A 16,370-nucleotide genomic window follows, 5' to 3' on the forward strand; every position below is an offset into this window, starting at 1 on the left:
CTCACTATCTTCAGCCCTCCCTCTTGAACTTGTCAGGTGGTCCAGAGAGGCCTTTTCTCGTGTCCGGCGTGGAGCCTGAGGGTCTGGCTGGCTGGGTGGAGAACGTGGGCTGTGTTTACCGTGCACACCACGTTTACTTTGCGCTTTGTTTTTTGTTCAGTGGCTCAGTCGTGGCCGATTCTTTGCAACCCCATGGACTGCAGCACGCCAGGCTTCCCTGTCCTTCACTATCTGCCGGAGTTTGCTCAAACTCAGGTCCATTGAGTTGATGATGCCATCCAACCATCATCCTCTGTTGCTCCCTTTTCCTCCTTCCCTCAATCATTCCCAGCATCAGGGTATTTTCCAGTGAGTTGGCTCTTTGCAGCAGGTGGCCAAAGTATTGGAGCTTTAGCATCCGTCCTTCCAATGAATATTCAGGGTTGATTTCCTTTAGGATTGGCTGGTTTGGTCTCCTTGCAGCCCAAGGGACTCTCAAGAGGCTTCTCCATACTGTGTGCCTAGCCACTCAGTTCCTTGGTTTTCTGTACAGTACCTTTGTTCCTGGTGTCCCCTGGTCCAGAGAATCTCACTTTGACCTCCTGTAGGAACTAAACCTTTAGTGGCTTAAAGTGGGTCGGTACATGGTCTCTGGATCTGCTCCTGACCCAGCTGCCAAGCCCTTCGCTGCTGTCGATACTCCTTCCGCATTTCCGGGCCTTCTGAGTATTGTGATCGCTGGTTCTCAGCTCCACCCTTTATATTTCAGATTGCACTTTCGTGGCTCTGTTAAAGGCAGTTATCACTTGTCTATTTGCTTTCCTGCTTCCAGTTTTGCTGCTGCTGTTGTCTTTGTTGTCTTTTTTTATTTTCTCTAATTTTTTTTAAAAATTTTTATTGGAGTATAGTTGATTAACAATTTTATGTTAGTGTCAGGTATACCACAAAGTGAATCAGTTATATGCATACAGATACCTACTCTTTTAAAAATTCTTTTCCCATATATGCTATTACGGAGTATTGAGTAGAGTTCCCTGTGCCATCCCGTAGGTCCTTATTAAGTTATCTGCTGTATATATAGCAGTGTATATATGTCAATCCCAGTCTCCCAGTTTATCCCTCCCCACACTTACCCACTGGTAACCATACATTTGTTTTCCCCATCTGTAAAGCTGTTTCTGTTTCATAGACAAGTTCATTTGTACCCTTTATGTAGATTCCATATGTCAGCAATATCATATGGTATTTGTTGTTCTCTCTCTGACTTACTTCACTTAGTTTAAGAGTCTCTAGTTCCATCCATGTTGCTGCACAATGACATATTTCATTCTTCTTAGAAAAATATTTATTTCGTTGTGGCAGGTCTTAGTTGCAGCAGTTGGGATCTTCATTACATCATGTGGGATCTTTCGTTGGGGCCCGTAGGCTCAGTAGCTCTGAGGCATGTGGAATTTCAGTTCCCTAACCAGGGATCGAACCCACGTCCTCTGCATTGCAAGAGAGATTCTTAACCACTGGACCACCAGGGAAGTCCTTACTTCATTTTTTTTAAATGGCTGAGTAATATTCCATTGTATGTATGTACCACATCTTCTTTATCCATCCTTCTGTGAATGGGCATCTAGGTTACTTTTGTCCTGGCAGTTGTAAATAGTGCTGCTGTGAACATGAGGGTGCATGTATCTTTTTGAATTATGATTATCTAGTTTCTTTATTCTTGTATGCTTAGATCTTTTTTGAAAAATGCAAACATACTTTATAATTTTATTTATTTATTTGGCTGTGATGGGTCTTTGTTGGTGCACGGGCTTTTCTCTAGTTGCAGCGAGCATGGGTTACTCTCTAGTTGCCGTGTGCGGGCTTCTCGTTGCGGTGGCTTCTCTTGCTGCGGAGCATGGGCTTATGGGTGCACGGGCTTCAGTAGTTGCTGTTCCCAGGCTCTAGATCACAGGCTCAATCATTGTGGCTCATGCATTTAGTTACTTTGAGGCATGTGAGATCCTCCCAGACCAGGGATCGAACCTGGGTCTCCTACACTAGCAAGCCAGTTCTTTACCACTGAGCCATCAGGGAAGTACCATAAGTTTACATCTTTAAAAATATTTCTTTAGCAGTTGTAAGAGAGTTTCAAGGGGCTTCCCTGGTGGCTCAGATGGTAAGAATCTGCCTGTAATGCAGGAGACCTGGGTTCAATCCCTGGTTTGGGAAGATCCCCTAGAGGACGGCATGGCAACCCCCTCCAGTGTTCTTGCGGGGAGAATCCCGTGGACTGAGGTGCCTGGTGGACTGTAGTCCACGGGGTCACAAGGAGACATGACTGAGCGGCTCAGCACAGCACCCAGCAAGAGGGTTTCCAGAGCGAGCGTGAATGAGACGTGGGTTCAGTCTGGTCCTTAATCCGGAAACCAGTGTGAGAAACAGTGTATTATGTTTGTAGATGTTATTTTGTGTTTTTTGGGTTCTGTCAGTTATTTTAAATTTTTATATAATTCTCTTTTTTGCCCCCGTACCTCCCACATATCTGGTTGTGGTGTTTATTGTTCCATCATGGAAGCTTGTGTTGGCGGGGTCATTACCAATGGAGAGGTGACTGTAACCACATTTTGGTGTGAAGTTTAATGCAGTCTTTCATTCTAAATGACGGGTCAGTGACACTGCCTTTCAGGGAGCCTGGTGCTTACGCCCTCTAGGCAGCAAGCAGCGCAGCAGTTAACAGGCCCCCTCACTCCGTCCTGTGCCTCCCCGTAAGGGCTCAGAGCCCAGGATTGCTGTGAACCAGTCAGGAAGTGAGTGATACTCTGTGCTGCTCTGCTCCCATTCTTCTGTTGCCTTCCCTGTCCTGCCCTTGTTTTGTTTTCATCACACCACGTGGCATGTGGGATTTTAGTTTTCTGACCTGGGGCGAACCCTTGCGCCTTACAATAGAAGCTCAGAATCCTAACCACTGGACCAGCAGGGAATTCCCTGGTCTGTTTATTAACTTATGTATTATAAAATTCTGTTGTTATAGGTGTACAATTCAATAATTTTAGTAAATTAACACTGAAAGCCGCACATCCCAGGAAACATTTCCTCCTGAGACAAATCCACGTGGTTGGCCACTCTGCATTTCAGTCATCCTGAATGAAAGTTTTCTCGTATCTGTCTACAGTTAATCTCACGCCCATCCTCAGCCTTAGAAAATCACTCCTCTGCTGTTTGTATGAATTCGCCTTTTCTAAACATTTCACATAAAAAGGAATATATACTGATGTTTTTCTTCTCAATTCTTCCACTTAGAATAATGTGTGCATTGTTTTCTAATAAACATTTTACAAATACGTTTTTAATATTAATCCTCACAACAACCCAATAATGTAGGTACTGTTCTTGTCTACATTTCCTAGATGAAAAACTAAAACTCAAGAGAAGTTAAATAAGTTGCTCTTGGACTTGCCCAAGACGCTTTGGCTATTAGGAAGTAGGACCTAAAAAAAAAATTTTTTTTTCCAGGACCTAATTTTAAGAATCCTCTCTTTTCTTGTTTCTTTTTTTGTTTTTTTGGCCATACCATGTGATTTGCAGGATCTTAAATTCCCTGACCAGGGATTGGATCCAGGCTGTGGCAGTGAGAATCCTAACCACTGGGCCTCCAGGGGCCTCCCAAGAATATTTTCAACAACTAATTTTATACTGTACTCTAGTTTCTAAGCCCTCATCTTGAGAAGTCTGCAACTTGCATTGTTTTAGTTGTTAAAAACAGTGCTTAAAGAAAAATAGTGTAATGGTTTTGGCTCTGTTGAGACTGGATTTTTCTGAGATCTTATAGATTTGAAACAAAGGCATTTTTAGAAAATATGACATGAATTAAGTGGTGTTCCAAAAAAGTTGTTTCTTGATAAATCAGCATCTGTATGTAAAGCAACACTCATTGAATGGTTAAATAAAGTGCAGACCTTCGAAATTACAGGAGTCAGAGGGCTCAAGAAGGGTCCTGTGGATGGGTTTGTGATACATCAATGAGATGAAACAATCTGCTTTTCTAAATTGGACAGTAAAATTGTTTCATATACATGTTTGGGTGCATTGGGTCTTAGTTGCGGCACACGGGCTCTTCATTGTGCGGCATGAGGGTTTCTCCCTAGCTTTGGAGCGTGGACTTAGTTGCCCTGCAACATGTGGGATCTAGTTCCCTGAAGAGTGATCAAACTCTTGCCCCCTGCATTGGAAGGCAGATTCTTAACTACCTGACCACCAGGGAAGTCCCAGTGTAATATGTAATCATAATAATTATTATTTGATGATAATTATTAAATATTAAATATTATTAAATAAATATTATTAAATGATAATAATTATATAAATAATAATTTACATGTAATAATAAATTACCTGTTTGGCATTGAAACTATTCACTTACATTTATTTGCTTTAAACGCTTTAATCATAGTCCCTCAAATTTCCTTTCTTAATGATAATAAAATTTAATGAATTTTATTAGGATAGTATCTTTTAGATGAATTAGGATAGTATCTTTTTTCATGTGTTGAGACATTTTGACTATTTTCTTTGTAAATTCCAATACAAAGATTCAAGTATCATCGTTAATGACAGTCATTCCTTGTCAGTAATTTGAGTAAATGCGAAAGATTTTACATCTTTTTCAAAGTTAGATTGAAACCATTTCCGTTTAAGCGCCCCCTTGTGGTAGATTATATGTGGACTCCTGGTGAAAAGTTTTGAAACAATGTAAATTGCTCAGGTTATATAGAGATTTCCTATATGTTTTCCGGGGAAGTCCAGAAGCTTAAAATGATGAATCAGTGGACCTGTTTTCCAAGGGGTTATGTCTGAAACAAAGTCTGGGGCTGTAGTCACTTTTTTGTTTTTTTTTGGCTGAGGCTTGCGGGATCCTGGTTTCCCTACCCGGAATTGAACCCTTGCCCCCTGCATTGGAAGCACAGTCCTAACCTCTGGACCACCAAGGAAGTCCCAGTGTACACTTATTCATTGTAATGCTAGTATTTTATAGACATTAAGTTTTCCTATTATTGCTTTTATGTAATAGTCATTTGAAATGTTAATTAGATAGGTTAGTGAATAAAATAAAAGTTCTTACACATGAGTTTATAGTCTACCTGAAGAACCAAGATATTGAGCAAACAATTTAGAGATCAGTTCCAGTGTGATATATAAGAGGGCCAATCTTTTTTAAATATTGCTTTCATTCTATCAATCCTTTGCATGAAATTGGGGCTTTTAATAAAGTAGGAGGTACCAGATTAGATTAGCACCTTTTCCTCTCACTGTCTGTTCTGGATAAAATTACCTTGAACACAGCATTTTAAAGCTCTGCATTTTTTCACTTTCCAGAACTGATTTATCCTTTTTAACATGTACAGCTTTCTACCTGTACCTCCCCATTCCAGCCATAAGCTGCCTATTTACTGACTGACTCAGTTGCCATCAGACCTAACACGTGTAACCCTTCTGCCCATGTCCAGTTCGGTGTATCCAGCAGCCTCCTGGACAAGTCCACAAAGCAGGTGCCTCAGATGCAGCATGTCTAAAAAATGAGTGCATCACTTGCCCCCATTACCTGCCTTTCATTCAGTGTTACCATCTTAGTGATGGGATCACCATCCTGCCTGCTGCTCAAGCTAGAAACCTGGGAATAGTCTCCTGTCCCGTGTTGTTTTTTATACCTTGTAGTTATCTCTTAAATATTGAATCTCTTTCTCTGCATCCTCATTGTCAACATCATCTCAATTTTATTAGTTTAGTCATCTCCAAACCGGTCTGTGTGTAACTCCCCATTCCCCAGTTGTGTTTTCTGTTCCATAGTTGGACTGTTTTTAAAAACAGCCTCTCTGGTCAGGTCTCCTTTACCCCCAAGTTGAAAAACTTTTCAATTACATGCTTTCATTTGCCCTTAACAGAAAGTTCGTAGATGTCTAGTTTTGCATATTCTCTAACTTTGTTGTTGTTCAGTCGCTAAGTCATATCTGACTCTTTTGTGACCCCATGGGCTGTTTCCCTCGAGGCTCCTCTGTCCATGGAATTCTCCAGGCAAGAACACTGGAGTGGGTTCCCATTTCCTTCTCTAGGGGATCTTCCTGACCCAGGGATTGAACCCGCGCCTCCTACATTGCAGACAGATTCTTTACCAGTGAGCCGCCAGGGAAGCCCTATTCTCTTGCTCCCCACCACCCAAAACAAAATAAATAAAAAGCACCCAGGCAAACAAAAAACTCAAAGCCTTTCAACTAACTTATCTTTCAAGTCAGCCTATATATGCCATTGCCTAGAGCTTTCCCCCCTGAAATTCTCTCCCACTTGCACCCTGAGACAACTTAAAAAAAAAAAAAACCACACTCTGCTTTAATTATTTGTTTTAAGGTAGATATCATATACTTCATAAGATGAGCAAAATAGTAGCAATCCTACATACTGCACCTACTATATGCTGTCAGTGTTTGAAGCACTTTACATTTTTAATTTGTTTAATCCTCACAGCAGCATTTTGATAAATACTATCACCCCATTTTACAGATGGAGAAGTTGAGGTATCACAAGTTTAAATAATTTATCCAGTATGATACTACTAGCAAGTGGCAGAATCAGAATTCAGTCCCAGGCATTCTAACCCAGAATGTGTGCTCTTAACCTGCTTGGGCTGCCTTTGATCTCTGAATCTTGAGCTGCATTAGTTTCCTGTGGCTGCTGTAACAAAGTATAGTGAGAAATTCACATTCTAATAGTTCTGGAGGCCAAAAGTCTAAAATCAAGGTGTCTGTGGGGCTGTGTTCCCTCCAGAGGCTCTAGGAAGGAATTCTTTGTTTTGCGTTTTCCATCTTCTGGTACCTGAGGTTTTCCTTGGCTTACGGTAGCACAATTCCAGTTTCTGCCAACCTCTGTGTCTTCATGATAGGCCTTTTCTGTCAAGTGGCCCAAGATTCTTCCAGCCTTTTCCCATTACCCAGTTCCTAAACTGCTTCCACGTTTTTAGGTATTTGTTACAGCAGCACGTTCATTTTCCAGTATCCAAATCTGTTTTGGTTCCCTAGGGCTGCCATAACAAATTGACATAAGTTGAGTTGTTTAAAGCAACAGGAATTTATCCTGTCATGATCCTGGGGCTGAGAGTTTGAAATCCATGTCAGCAGGATTGTTTCTTTTGCCTCTCTCCTAGCTTCTGGGTGGTTGCTGGCTGTCCTTGGCATTTCCCAGCTTACAGACTGGCACATCACTCAGACTTCTGCCTCCGTCTTCACATCACTTTCTCCATGTGTCTCTTCGAACCTTTTCCTCCTCTTACAAGGATAGCAGTCATTTGATTTAGGGCTCACCCAAATCCAGAATGATTTCATCTCAAGATCCCTAGATAATTACAGGTGCAAAGACTCTATTTCCAAATAAGGTCACATTCTGTGGTCTCAGGTGGACATGCATTTCTGTGGGGTACAAGTCAACCCACCACACTAGCATTCCTTTCTCTTAGTTTCTGTGGGTTTGTTTAGAAATGAAACTCAAAATTTAACTGTTAGTCATTAACCTCTTAAATTGCCTAAGTAGAAGCCAAACAGACTTTAAAACATAGGCATAGAATCTGGAAACGCGCTTAATTGCATTTTTGGCAAATATTTTCATTCCAGCCTGTCCTCCCCTGCCATCCTGTGAGCTCCTTGAGCTGATCAGTGACTTCACGGAAGCCGGGCCAGTTTAGGGGTGCAGAAGGAGCATTGCAGAGACAGCTTCTGTAGAAAATAGATTCAGTTCAGTTCAGTTGAGTTGCTCAGTCGTGTCCAACTCTTTGCGACCCCATGAGTCGCAGCACGCCAGGCCTCCCTGTTCATCACCAACTCCCGGAGCTTACCCAAACCCATGTCTGTCAAGTCGGTGATGCCATCCAGCCATCTCATCCTCTGTTGTCCCCTTCTTCTCCTGCCCCCAATCCTTCCCAACATTAGGGTCTTTTCCAATGAGTCAACTCTTCACATGAGTTAGCCAAAGTATTGGAGTTTCAGCTTCAACATCAGTCCTTCCAATGAACACCCAGGACTGATCTCCTTTAGGATGGACTGGTTGGCTCTCCTTGCAGTCCGAGGGACTCTCAAGAGTCTTCTCCAACACCACAGTTCAAAAGCATCAGTTCTTCGGTGCTCAGCTTTCTTCACCGTCCAACTCTGACATCCATATATGACTATTGGAAAAACTATAGCCTTGATTAGACGGACCTTTGTTGGCAAAGTAATGTCTCTGCTTTTAAATATGCTGTCTAGGTTGGTCATAATTTTTCTTCCAAGGAGTAAACATCTTTTAATTTCATGGCTGCAGTCACCATCTGCAGTGATAATATATTGTAACGCCATAAACAGATACACCTACAAATTGATGTGTATTCCTACAGGAAAGCTGTTGTCACCTTTAAATTAGAAGAAGAAATCTTGGTTATTTAAATTGTGTAAATGTGCCCAAGTTCGTCAATATTAAAACAACTTTTCTTTGAAAGCATTTGCCTTTATTGTTCACTCAGTTTTACTACTTCATGCTTTTGATGAATTTATTCTCCTACAGCCTCAAGAAGAAAAAAAAAATAGTGTTGAGTATTATCTTTGATGAGCAGAATAAAAAAGGGCTATTTTTAGCAGGACATTGACAAACTGTACATTTAGGGGAAGAATATGAGTGTAGTGAAAACTGGAAAACGTGCTGTGTGAGAAATGGTTAAAGTATTTGAGCATGTTTGGCCTGAAAAGAAAAAAGTGGTAAAAGTATAGATGTGAAAGAGTTGAAGGACTGTGTGGAAGAGGTGTTAGATTCATTTCAGAGAATTCTAGCAGGATGGATTGATGGAAATACTAGGTATGTGTATCTTCTCTTAAAAGGGAAAAAACTTTCAATAGAGCAGTTTCAATCTAGAATGGACTGCCACTGTTATGAAGTTATGAATTCTCTTTTAAGATTAAAATGAAGTGTTCTCTGTTAAGATGGAAATTATGCAAATGCCAGCATGGGCTAATTTAGTCATCTGATAGGGACCCTTTCAGGAGTTTGTAAGTTGCTTGATTAAGTTTGCTCTCTTAGCATCGCATTTTCGTGTTGAAATCTTACACTTGTGAATTGTATTTCTGCCCTCAAAATGTTTTTATGTAGAATATTTTTCTTGTTCCGTTGAAATTTGTAGATGTTTCTGTATCGAGAAAAAAGCAAACAGGTAAGAAAAAAAATTGATGATCTTTATAACAGAGGAAAACTCCTTAAGATTGATATCTTAGAAAACAAAGAACTAGGTTGTCCTGTAACTCTTGTGCTTGGTCAAAGCTCACTGTGTACTTTCTGATTTAATGTGTGTGCATGCTAAGTCACTCATTCGTGTCTGACTCTCTGCAACCCCATGGACTGCAAGCCACTGGCCTCCTCTGTCCATGGGATTTCCCAGGCAAAAGGACTGGAGCAGGTAACCATCTCCTACTCCACAGGGTCTTCCTGACCCAGGGGTTGAACCTGCGTCTTCTGTGTCTCCTGCTTTGGCAGGTGAATTCTTACCACTGAGCCACCTGAGAATGTTTTTGTTACAGTATTGCCTTTGGAAAGCTTTTTATTTATTTATTTTTGGCTGTGTCCCATGACTTGTGGGCACTTAGTTGCCCAGCCAGGGATTCGGCCTGAGTCCTCAGCAGTGGAAGCAGAGTCCTAGTGACTGGACCACCAGGGCATTCCCTGTTAATCTTTTGACGAGAGGATTCTGACATCTTTAGCATTTCACATTGCAATAGACCATTGTTTTCACTCAGTCATAAGAAGTCAGTAAAAATACCTATTGTAAGGTAAAATCCAGAGCAGCTTAAAAAAATGATTTTCAGAAATTTTTGTGAAAAGCCTCTACCAGAGATACAGATCATATGTCGGTAGATGCCTATTTGAAAAAGCAAAGCTAGATAACAGGGACCCTTTATTAAACCTTTTTTCTTAAAAATTTTTGTTAAGTTTGATATCCTTTTATTTATCCATGATTTAATATATCCTGTCTTCAAAATTATTGAATGATCCTGGAGTTCTACTACATTTTAATTTATTTACTACCTTACTAGTAACAGTAATATTTTCTATTTTTTGGTCATTATGGCTCTGACAATAAAGAATCTGTCTGCAGTGCAGGAGACACAAGAGACTTGGGTTTGATTCCTGGGTCGGGGAGATCCCCTGAAGTAGGAAATGACAATCCACTCGAATGTTCTTTCCTGGAAAATTCCATGGACGGAGAAGCCTGGCAGTCTACAGTCCATGGGGTTGCAAAGAGTCGTTCACGACTGAGCCACTAACCCTTTTCACTTGTCAATGATGTTTCCAGGCACTATAACACTTAACTCTAATAAGATGCCTTATTAGAATACCTTTATTTGCTTTATAATATCTCACAGTGACCCTCAAGATAGGTCCTGTTTATCCCCATGTACCAGTGAGGTGAATAAAATGACTCAGACACTCAGAGAGGTTGTGTCTTGTCCATGTTCACATATCATAAGTGACTGAGCCCATTTAAAGCCGGCTCTTTCTTAAAGCCTTCTTCTTTCAGCTCCATGAGTTTGCCTTTGAGGAAGCAGGAAAGTTAGACTTGTTCTTGTCAGCTACTTCACACATATTCCTGATTTAAAAAAAATTTTTTTTAAATTGAAGCATGATTGCTTTACAATATTGTGTTGGTTTCTGCGTACATCAGTGTGAATCAGCCACAAGTGTACATATGTTCCCTCCCTCCTGAACCCCCCTCCCATCTCCCTCTCCATCCCACCTCTCTAGGTTGTCACAGAGCACTGAGTTGAGCTCCCTGTGTGACAGCAGATTCCCACTTGCTGTCTGTTTTGCATATGGTATTTATGTGTTTCCATGCTATTCTCTCAATTCGTCCCACCCTCAGTGAACGGATACAGAAATTGTGGTACATATATACAATGGAATATTGCTCAGCTATAAAAAAGGAACACATTTGAGTCAGTCCTAATGAGGTGGATGAGCCTAGAGCCATTATACAAAGTGAAATAAGTCAGAAAGAGAAAGACAAATAATGTATATTAATGCATGCCTATGGAATCCTGAGTTCTTTTGAATGAGAGAAGAACTACCATCACATGTGTTTCTTAAAGTCTGGCACTAGACATTAATTTGCCTTATGTTTTTAATCAGTGACTATTCGTGTGCGAGTGTCCGCCTCCATTACAAGTGAATGGCATCTTCAGAGAGATTTAAGCAGGACAGGAAGCTGCTCTGCTCTTTTCCAGTTTGAGCTTTGGTTGTCCACAGGCAAGAAGAGCGATGAGATGTCACTCAATTGAGATGATTTCTTCAAGGACCAGAATTTAACAAAGCATTTCCACCATTTTGGTGGAAATGTTTCTAAACTATAGTATAACATGATTCTGCTCTGTACCTGTTAAGGACTGAACAGAGTTTAAATATTTCTGGTTAAAGTTCTGTGCATGGTATTGTTACAGTGATGATCTTTTTCTTTTTTCCCATTTATTTTTATTAGTTGGAGGCTAATTACTTTACAAGATTGTGGTGTTTTTTGCCATACATTGACATGAATCAGCCATGGTTTTACATGTGTTCCCCATCCCGAACCCCCCTCCCACCTCCCTCCCCACCCCATCCCTCTGGGTCGTCCCAGTGCACCAGCCCTGAGCATTTGTCTCATGCATCCAACCTGGACTGGCGATCTGTTTCACACTTGATAATATAATGGAGCCCATTATACAGAGTCAAGTAAGCCAGAAAGATAAACACCAATACAGTATACTAACGCATATATATGGAATTTAGAAAGATGGTAACGATAACCCTGTATGCAAGACAGAAAAAGAGACACAGATGTACAGAACAGACTTTTGGACTCTGTGGGAGAAGGCGAGGGTGGGACGATCTGAGAGTACAGTGATGATCTTAATGTTGATTGAAGTGTCACCAAGACCATCCTCCACCAAGCACTCATACACTCTGAGTTTTAAGTTCCTACTTCTGAGTGTCATGTTTTTAGAAATCTTTCTTTGTTGCTATACTAATTCTTCTCTTCCCACTACTACAAGCTACATTTATCTACAATTACTATATTTTATCCTAAGCTGTTGTGGGCTAGGTTCAGTTCAGTTCAGTTGCTCAGTCGTGTCCTACTCTTTGTGACCCCATGAATCGCAGTGTGCCAGGCCTCCCTGTCCATCACCAACTCCCGGAGTTTACTCAGACTCATGTCCATTGAGTCGGTGATGCCATCCAGCCATGTCATCCTCTGTCATCCCCTTCTCCTCCCCTTCTCCTCCTGACTTCAATCTTTCCCAGCATCAGGGTCTTTTCCAATGAGTCCGTTCTTCGCATGAGGTGGCCAAAGTATTGAAGTTTCAGCTTCAGCATCAGTCCTTCCAATGAATATTCAGGACTGACTTCCTTTAGGATGGACTGGTTGGATCTCCTTGCAGTCCAAGGGACTCTCAAAAGAGTTCTCCAACATCACAGTTCAAAAGCATCAGTTCTTCGGCGCTCAGCTTTCTTTATAGTCCAACTCTCACATCCATACGTGACTACTGGAAAAACCATAGCTTTGACTAGATGGACCTTTGTTGGCAAAGGACCTTTGTTGGCAAAGTAATGTCTCTGCTTTTTTGCATATAGGGTTGTCGTTACCATCTTTCTAAATTCCATATATATGTGTGTGTCTCTGCTTTTTAATATGCTGTCTATGTTGGGCTAGGAAATCAAAATAATTAGAAGTTCAAGTAAAATGAGTACCTTGAATTTGAATGAAACTTGATCTCTTGTGAATAAGTGTTAATAATATTGAACTTTAGTGTGCAGTCTTTGTGTTATGTATTTTAACTTACACTGGATAGATAAAATTGTCAGATAAGTGCCATTATGTCTAACATACAAAGTGTTTTTGTGCTTTTTCTTAAACAGAGAAGAAGATACAGAAAATGAAAATGAAAAGAAAATTTGGTACTACAGCACAAAGGTCCAACTTGCAGAATTAATTGACTGTCTAGACAAAGATTACTGGGAGGCAGAACTCTGCAAAATTCTAGAAGAAATGCGTGAAGAAATCCACCGGCACATGGACATAACTGAAGACCTGACCAATAAAGCTCGGGGCAGTAACAAATCCTTTCTGGCGGCAGCTAATGGTGAGTGGGAAATTCTTCTCATTTTACTTTTTATTAGATTTTACTTTTTGAGATAGACTCTTGGTGTGAAATCAGTACAGAATTTGAAAATGTATTAAACTTTTCAAGTATGACTATTTAATTCTCTATAATATTTTCCCAGTAGAACCTTGTTCATCCTAATTTAAATTAGGGGCCCTATACATTTTAGTGTTTGGTACCTTGCCTTACTCATTACTGATATTCCCCAAATTATATTTATTTTTTAATTCATGAATTTTATTAATAAACCTTTTAGGGAGTCCTGTTTTTAATTATGAGAAATGGTGTTCCTTTAAAATTTACTCTTTGCCTTTTTTTTTTTTTTAACTTTGAATTTTAGAATAATTTTAGAGTTACAGAAAAGTTGCTGAGACAGCACGGAGGATTTTTCGCACACCCTGCGGCAGGCTTCCCTTACAGCTTCTTACATCCTGGCTCAGCTGGTAAAGAATCTGCCTGTAATGCAGGAGACCTGGGTTCGATCCCTGGGTTGGGAAGATCCCCTGGAGAAGGGAAAGGCTACCCACTCCAGTATTCTGGCCTGGAGAATGCCATGGACTGTATAGTCCATGGGGTCGCAAAGAGTCAGACACAATTGAGCCACTTTCACATTAGTGTGGTGTGTTTGTCATCACTAATGAACCAGTGTTGATATATTTAATAACTTATATCTATGCTTTATTCAGATTTCCTCAGTTCTTTTCTAATGTCCTTTTTCTGTCTCATGATCCCTTCCGGGACACCACACTATATTTAGTCATCCTGTCTCTCTAGGATGTCACAGGTTTTCAGACTTGACATATTATTGATGACCTTGACAGATTTTGAGGATTGCTGGCCAGGGACTTAAAAGAATGCCCTCAACATGGATTTGTCTCATGTTCTTCTCAGAGTTAGCCTTGTGTTGTGTGTTTTGGGGAGGAAGACCACAGAGGTGAAGTGCCCTCCTTGTCATCTTATCCAGTGTACCTGCCACCAGCATGATTCATCACCGATGATGTTAACTTGGGTCATCTGATTGAGGCAGTGTTTGTCTGGTTTCTCTGTTGTAAAATTCCTCCTCCCACCCCTACTATGGTTTTGGGGAGAGAGTTACTGATCACAGTCCACACTTAGGCCGTGGGGAGTCACAGTCCATATCCTTGAGGGAGCATTGGTCTACACACATGATTTGGATTCCTGCACAGATTGTCTGTTCTTCTTTATTTGTTCAGTCATTATATCAGGATGGACTCATGGATATATATTTTATACTTTGGGTTATATTTTAATTACTACCTTATTTATTTTGTTGCTCAGTGTTTTTCTTTTTATTCCCTGCTTTGTAACAAATAGTGAATGTATATGACATTTTAAAATTTACTTTTATTTTTTAATTTTTTTAATTCACTCATTTGGCTGCACCAGGTCTTAGTTGCAGCATGTGGGGTCTAGTTCCCTGACCAGGGATCGAACCTGGGCCCCCTGCATTGGGAGCTCAGAGTCTTAACCACTGGGCCAGCAGGGAAGTCCATGTATGACATTTTAAAAAAGTAAATAGTTCAGGGAGTTCCCTGTACGTCTTCAAAAACTAGTAGGTTTAGTTAACAAGTGTTATATTTATTCATATCTGGTAGTTGGAAGTATCTTTTTTCATTAGATCTGTCTTTTTTTAATGTGTATTTTTTCCAGCAGATAAGTTTTACTCATCAGAATTCTTTGGGGAGGTTGATAATTGTACTAATATAATTAAGAGGATTACTTCCCCCTCTTAATTTCCTTTTATGGATCCCAGCATTGCAATTGACAGATCCCTTTTTACTCTCTTGCAATCTCAGCTTTTAGTATAGTAATAATGAGCCATGCTATCCCCTAAAAAGCAGTGTGGATTGTGTTTTTATCAGGTGTTGAATTAGAAATACTTTCTAGCGTGAACTCGTCTGTGTACAAAATTATATATATAGTAGTATCATCTTAATCATGGGCTTCGCTGGTGGCTCAGTTGGTGAAGAATACTCCTGCAGTGCAGGAGACCCAGGTTCAATCCCTGGGTGGGGAGGAATCCCCTGCAGAAGGGAGAGGCTACCCACTCAAGTATTCTTGCCTGGAGAAGTCCATGGACAGAGGAGCCTGGCAGCTACAGTCCATGGGGTCGCAGAGAGTCGGACACGACTGAGCGACTGACACTTCATCATCTTAAGTAAAGAACAAAGCCAGTATAGGAATGGATAATCAAAATGTTTAGTCTGACTGGGGGGAATGTAAAACTGAAAGTGAATTTGTGGAGGAATTGGTTAATTTCATTTGAATTACCATGTGATGGAATACTGTACATTGGAGAATACATAAGGTACCATGCCAAAACAGTACCTGGCTCATTGAGGTACTTAAATTCTTTTCCTCTAAATAATCAACTGGGTGCATAATCAGCTTTTATCACTAAAAAATAACTAATTAGCATAGTAGAATTATAGTAGGATATATTTCCATTTTATATTTTTCAAATTTCCTACAATAAGCATGTTATATTTCATGTAATTCAGCTTGTGATGTACTTTTAAAAATCAGTTAAATCTTTTGTAATAATCAGAAATAGAGCTTTGAGCGTTAGGGCACAATATATTCTTAGAGATATATGGCCAAAGCTTGTGGACGGCTACCCTCTTAGTACAACTGAAGTTAATTTAAATAAGGTAAAGTGCACCTTGAATTTAATGGTGAGATCTAGACAACAAGTGACATTTTTCTTCTCTTTTTTTCTCCCCCCTTCCCCTTTTTTTTGCTAAGGTACAACCAACCTGGTACTAAAGGTGGAGGGATTCACAAGAATTGAAAATTGATGGGGAAGAGAAGGGGAAACTAACATTTTTGAGTACCTACTGTGGGCCAGGTGTTCATCTAGATGTTATACAAGCCTTTAATCCTCTCAGCAACTTTCTAAGGAATGTATTGGCAATGAATTAAACATTCAGATAGAAGAATTTCCTATTAAAACACCGGTCTGCCACCATTATCTTTATTTGCTCTCTCTGGGAACCAAAATCTTGGCTATGATAGTTTAGGAGCATCCAGTCCAGGTAAATACCCAAAATAATATCTAGTGGTGTTCTTTAATTAGGGGTTTTATGAGATTAAAAAAACAGACTACTGGGCTCCTGAAATAGCCAAGAATAATTTAGAGTATCTTATCAATGATCTCAGAATCCCAGCTTATCCTTATAACTTTTCTTTTTTAAC

General features: G+C 40.2%; 1 protein-coding gene across 14 annotated transcripts in view; it reads left to right on the forward strand.

Moving 5' to 3' along the window:
• The window catches only part of BPTF (bromodomain PHD finger transcription factor), a 137,733-nt gene that overhangs the window by 42,704 nt on the left and 78,659 nt on the right, over positions 1-16,370 (forward strand). For all 14 annotated transcript variants that reach the window (XM_043464245.1, XM_043464250.1, XM_043464256.1 and 11 more), the window contains exon 3: positions 12,910-13,133. In XM_043464245.1, coding sequence (XP_043320180.1) covers positions 12,910-13,133 — 224 coding nt within the window. The remainder of the gene's footprint in view (positions 1-12,909; positions 13,134-16,370) is intronic.

This window comes from Cervus canadensis, chromosome 1, assembly GCF_019320065.1.
Source record: "Cervus canadensis isolate Bull #8, Minnesota chromosome 1, ASM1932006v1, whole genome shotgun sequence".
NCBI classification, from domain to species: domain Eukaryota; kingdom Metazoa; phylum Chordata; class Mammalia; order Artiodactyla; family Cervidae; genus Cervus; species Cervus canadensis.